Here is a 6,000-nt window from a genome sequence, read left to right on the forward strand (position 1 = left end):
TTGTGTGAATGTGCGAGAGAGAGCGCACCTGCCGTGGTGATGTTGGGCTTGTTGTGGGCTTATATGTGATCAATGATGTATCTGTCTGATCGTATTAGCTGTAGATGGATGGTTAAATAATGTCACAAGATCGGTCATACTGCAGGCTCTCATTTGCAAATGCACTGATTGTGTGCCCGTCTCCAATATGCTATATACCTGGCAATTATTCAGTTCGTGTTCTTCTGAGTGCGCAAGAACGGTGCCAATTATTGTCGTGTTTGCATTGTAATGCACAACTTTGCCCCTCCCTGTTATAAAATAACGTGCATCCCAACAACTTAAGCCAATGCAGGCTCCTATTGCTTTACCAGTGTGTTTAACGTGTGTACGTGTGTGCGTGTGTGCGTGTGTGTGTGTGTGTGTGTTGTCATGAAGGCTATAGATATAGATTGATTGTCTTGGCTTGCTTGCATCCATGAAATATTGTAATGTTATGGCCTAGCTGGCTACTGCATATCGAGGACAATCTGGGGATGAGGGCATCCCCGAATATTGAGGGGTATTTCGCACACTGCCATCTCAATATGACTAATAGCCGCGGCTATTAGTTCCGTACGGATTCCGTACGGAATTCTTGCACTTTTACCGCGCCATTCTAGGGCCGGATTGTGGCCTTCTTGGCTTTCCATAGGTTTCCTCCTACGGCATAAAGCAAAGTGTCTCTCCCACGGAGGTTGGTCCTTACAGATACCCGTAGTTCTGACTTTAAAGTCAGAATTCTGACTTTTTTCTCAGAATTCTTAGATTAAAGTCAGAATTCTGACTTTAATCTCAGAATTCTGAGAATAAAGTCAGAATTCTGAGATTAATGTCAGAATTCTGACTTTAATCTCAGAATTCTGAGAAAAAAGACAGAATTCTGAGATTAAAGTCAGAATTCTGATTTTTTATCTCAGAATTCTGAGGTTAATGTCAGAATTCTGACTTTATTCTCAGAATTCTGAGATTAAAGTCAGAATTCTGACTTTTTTCTCAGAATTCTGAGAATAAAGTCAGAACTTAATTTTTTTTTACATGTGTGGCCCTAATCCTCTTCCGTACATATACCACCGCCTATCTCTGCGCTTCATCACTCTTTTTCCGTAGCCACTTTGATCGGAATGTCACCTGGAATGTCACCCGTGAAAACACCGGTGACTCTGCTGCCACCCATGGCGTGAGTGGTGTGTTGCATGTCATGCATTGCCCGCGACGTTCGCGTATGCTGTGTAGACTATGAAAGGAAGCGTGTCGCTCGCGTCACTCGCGTCATTTACGAGCGTTGCTCGCGTTGACTATATAACGGCTAGGTGCAGGAGTCTCCAACGGTTTTTACTTCCGTATTCCGGTGTGGGTTGGTGCGCTTCCGGTCCAGCGTTTGACAGCTAGAGCGTCAAAACCCCGGCAAGTTTGTTTTGAAGAGTAGAATGAGTGTGTTTCGAGTTAAAGAACGGCGACTTGCCTATCAAAAGGTGAGAAATTCAGCGCTACACTGTTGTGTGCCAGAGTGTTCAAACTCATCCAAATTCAATAAGCTTCCATTCATTCCCTGTTAACTCCGCGCTGAGGGCTGAGTGGATGAGAACGATCCGGAGAGATGACTTCAACCCTACCAAAAACACCCGGGTCTGTAGTAGGCATTTTAATGCAACAGATATCATTGTGACTGCCAGTGGGTTGAGAAGGTTACAAAAGGGAACGTTTCCTGTTCTCTTTGAATGGAATGGATACGAACGACCTGTACCCAGACCCAGTGTTTGGGATCGGCGTCCGCGGCCAGACATGGATATCCCGGATTCAGGATCTGACTCCGAGATGGAAGTTGTGACAGTGGCACCTGCTCACGATTACTGTGTGATTCCAGAAACAGGGGAGAGGGCAAGTGTGTTGACTGAAGAGAACGAAGCCTTGCGTCTTCAGATCAGAGAGTTGCAACACCAGGTCGAGGTGCTACAGCTACGGCAGCGTTTTGGGATAGAGCGTCTGGTAGGATCAGACGCGGACATTCGTTTCTACACCAGGTTTGCGTCCCACTCGCATTTCATGGCATTTTGGAGATTGGTGGAGCCTGCCGTGAACAGCAAGATGGTGAGGATTACCAGCGCCAAAACGACGGCATCTGCCAGCAGCAGCAACACAGTCTCTCACCAAACAACGGTATGTCGGCTAGAAGAGTTGTACCCTATGTAACACTAAAATTGTAATTCTATAACAATAGTCTTCTGATTAAACTCTTTAATAATAACAATAAGTAATTAAAATGTTAGTCTGCAACTTTTATTTTTTTCAACAGAAACTTCCACCTATTGACGAGCTGCTGCTCTTCCTGATGCATCTCTCAGCCGGGTTACTTCTCAGGGACCTTGCAGAGAGGTTCTGTATCCACCGCAGCACTGCCAGTCGGATTGTGTCCACTTGGACACACTTCCTGTACTTCCTGCTGGGAAGCCAGCGTCTGTGGATCCCATCTGAAGTTGTCAGAGCTCACCTACCACCTGAGTTTTCTGCGTTTGCTGACACACAGGTGGTGCTTGATTGCACAGAGATCTCCTGCCAAACGCCCTCTTCTCTTCTCCTGCAGAGTGAAGTGTTTTCCAGCTACAAGTCGCACACAACATTCAAGGCAATGATTGGCATGGCTCCCCATGGTGCCATTACGTTTGTGTCAGGGCTGTATGCGGGATCCATGAGTGATCGGGAGATCTTCAAACGTTCTGGAATTGCGAAGCTGCTGCAGCCAGACATGGCAATCATGGTGGACAAAGGCTTCTTGGTTGACAACCTTGCTGGGTGTAAGGTGTACCGACCTGCTTTTCTCTCTCGCAAAAAGCAAATGAGTAGAGAGGATGTTAGGCAGACGCAGTCAATTGCACGTCTAAGAGTGCATGTGCAGAGGTGCATAAGGAGGATCAAAGAGAACAAACTCTTTGATAAGGAAATACCTCTCTGTATGTGGGAACATTGAGGAGTTGTTCAGTGTGGCCTGCTTCCTGGTCAATTACCAGAATGGGCCGCTAGTAAAGGCGTGGGCAAGTCAACAGTAAATTAAAGATGTGTCTTGACCCTTAAAAAATTGTCATTGTGGTCTTTACACTACATTTTGGGTTTTACTGACTTAAAACATAAATTAAAACACACTGGAAATGACATAAGAAAATGTATAATTTAATAAGGAAATAATGCAGGTGAGAAATAAACAAACACACAATCACTGACATCTCGTATCACCCACGAGCACATAAAGATTAGAACAGTAATGGATGAGAAAGATTTGGTCGATTATATGGAAGATAAAATTCCAAGCTACAAAGATATACATGGAGAAGGCAAAATTTAATCAAGCAAATATAACATTGAAATATTTACAACATTCTGGGGAAACAAGACGATGCCCAGGATATACTAGACGAACGAACAAAAACCAAGAGTATGAACAACTAATATGAGAGAACTAACATTTGATACTATAAATCGAAAAGCAAAGTGGATGGAAAAAGGGGAAAGAGTCAACCACTGTTTTTACCGAGGTAAAAGTGAAAAAAGAAATAATCCCCCTTCTCCCTTATAACCCCTGCCACCGCAGCATCCCTGTAGATCCGCTGCACAAGAATGTCCTCCTCAGCCAGAACAATAAAATCACACCATTGCATCCCGGTGAGTAATAACTGCCCCTGGACTTGCCAGTAGTAGCTGTGGCTGGGCTTTAATTTTAATGTGCCACTCTGCATCTTCAGGTACTTGCAGTCCACATAGCTTCTGGAATTAGGGCACTTGATTTCTATCAGTCCAAATGGTGGGCTCTCAGTTGGATCAAATACAAGACCATCTGGAGAGGATCCTAGCCAAGGAGCATCTGGGTGGATGACAAAGCCACATGGCCAGTAGTTGACATTTTTCATCCTGGTGTATTCTTGGATGGCCACAGGCTCCAATGCCAGCCCCCTTTTCATTAGCGCTGTCTGAACCCCACCTTTCCATATTCTCTCTGCTAGGTTCTGAGAAGAACTGTCCCCTCTCACATGGCACACCTCCCTAAATCGAGAGGAAGTGAGCCTCGGCTTCCTGACTTGGTGCCACTCCACACTGTTGCTCTGGTCCCTTGTAGCCATCTCTATCTTCCTTGCCATATCCAAGGTAATGGCAAGTGACATTAACTGGAGATGCTGTTCATGAGTACACACAAAATTACAGGTGGAGGGATCCAGCCTATAGCCTTCTAATGGCAGAGGTGGTGGAGGGGGGCTGTCTGGGTGGCAGACTATTACCCGACTAATTGGTACTGGATGCTGGTAAGAGATGGGGCTACCTTCCTGGACTGGTCCAAATGCTGACTGAACAAGGGGAACATCCTCGGTTATTGCCATGGTGGTTATCAGTGGAGCAATGTCTGCTGTGAAGTCTTTGTAAGCCTCAGCAACTTTCAGGACATCTGGGTCCGGCAAGTCCCCCAGCACTGCTTTGTAGCGCTTACTCCTTAGAAAGAAAAGAAAGGGTAACATCATAATTAGGAGTTGGGAAAAAGGTGAGGGAAGAATAATACACTCAAGCAAAACTAAAAGAAGAAAGATAAGTAAATATTACCTTACACCATCAGCGACTGTGTACTGCCTAGGTTTAAGCTTTGTAGAAATGACGACCATGTCACTCACTCTACCTGGTTTCACACCCTATAAAAGTTCACAAAGAACAATAACAATAGTATTAATAATAAATAATATTCTCACTTTGGTATTAAGTGCTTACCATAGTCCGTGGCTTATGCCATTTCTGCTCTGTTTCTGTGCAGCTAAGGACGGGGGGAACTGCCTTCAGTCTCAGGGTTGAGTAATGTGCCGTTTGAAAAAGAAGTCCAACATTGTGATTGCACAGGACTTTTCCAGCAACACATGTGCATTCAGCAGCAGCAATTGTAACAGGCGAGCTGTTTTCAAAAGTTATCTATAAAAGAAAACACAATTACTTACATGTCACGTTGAAGTCATTATGTCATTACTATAAAAGAACACCAGATATGAGAAAGGTCACAGCAGGCTTACGGTTCAAGCAATAGTGGATTTGGAAAAAGTGCAACCATTCTGGTTTATTAAACTAACTGAACTGAGAGAGAGGGAATAAACATCTAGTTCTGCTCCGTTTCAAATACTGCTACTTGACATCCACACAAATAAGCCGGTGTCACTTATCTCTTAATTGGCTTTCAGGTAACATAGAAGTGTAACAATGTAAGAACAACATTGAACAAGAACCAGCCTAGATTCAGGGTACACAATCAGCTCTTACCTCACACTGGCTCATGTACCTGACCATGGATAGGCTTAAACAGGGATGGCCAAACTGTTTGTGCTTGCAGGTCCCATACAGAAAAATACACACTGTCCAGTACCATTACAAGACCAGTTAAAAGTGTAACAGTAGTTGTGAAAAACCCTGTTCTCTATGGTACTCCAGAGTTATCTAATGAATGTCTGAGTAACAGGTGCAGGCTAGGTGCAGGAGTGTCCAACGGTTTTTACTTCCGTATTCACCGTCAGTCAAAGGCAGCGGAAGGCTTTGCTGACGGATGGGGGAGCTTTCCGGGGTCGTCAGAGCTCGAGACATTGCACACATTTGCATACGCGATCTGATTGGATGACGGATCCGTCGCTGCCGAAAAAGTTGAAAATGTTTCAACTTTTTGACGGAGCTGAAGTCTCCAACAGAGCGAACAGACCCACAATGCATTGCGCGTCCGTCCCCATTCAAAATCAATAGGGATCAGTCAACGGACGGAGGCAGTGGGCACGAGGCGTCATGCCCACTGCACCGTCAGTCAAAGGACTCAGAAGGCGTGGCTGACGGATGGGGGAGGTTTCCAGGGTCGTCAGAGCCCGAGTAGAGTCACAGTGCTTACATTTGCATACGTGATCTGATTGGATGACGGATCCGTCGTTGCCGAAAAAGTTGAATATTTTTCAACCTTTTGGCGGAGCCATCAGCGCA

General features: G+C 45.0%; 2 protein-coding genes across 2 annotated transcripts; one reads left to right on the plus strand and one right to left on the minus strand.

Moving 5' to 3' along the window:
- The first annotated feature begins 1,585 nt into the window (after positions 1-1,585).
- On the plus strand, positions 1,586-3,088 carry LOC115529340 (uncharacterized). The gene is made up of 2 exons (XM_030337984.1): positions 1,586-2,178; positions 2,315-3,088. The coding sequence occupies exons 1-2, from the start codon at positions 1,600-1,602 to the stop codon at positions 2,984-2,986; spliced, it is 1,251 nt and encodes a 416-aa protein (XP_030193844.1). The 5' UTR covers positions 1,586-1,599; the 3' UTR covers positions 2,987-3,088.
- An 82-nt stretch (positions 3,089-3,170) lies between these two features.
- On the minus strand, positions 3,171-5,412 carry LOC115529341 (uncharacterized). The gene is made up of 2 exons (XM_030337985.1): positions 4,603-5,412; positions 3,171-4,494 (listed from the first exon to the last, which is right to left on the minus strand). Exons 1-2 carry the CDS (start codon positions 4,659-4,661, stop codon positions 3,528-3,530), a joined length of 1,026 nt encoding a protein of 341 aa, XP_030193845.1. The 5' UTR covers positions 4,662-5,412; the 3' UTR covers positions 3,171-3,527.
- Between the last annotated feature and the right edge of the window lie 588 nt (positions 5,413-6,000).

Source organism: Gadus morhua, chromosome 17 (assembly GCF_902167405.1).
Source record: "Gadus morhua chromosome 17, gadMor3.0, whole genome shotgun sequence".
NCBI classification, from domain to species: Eukaryota; Metazoa; Chordata; class Actinopteri; order Gadiformes; family Gadidae; genus Gadus; species Gadus morhua.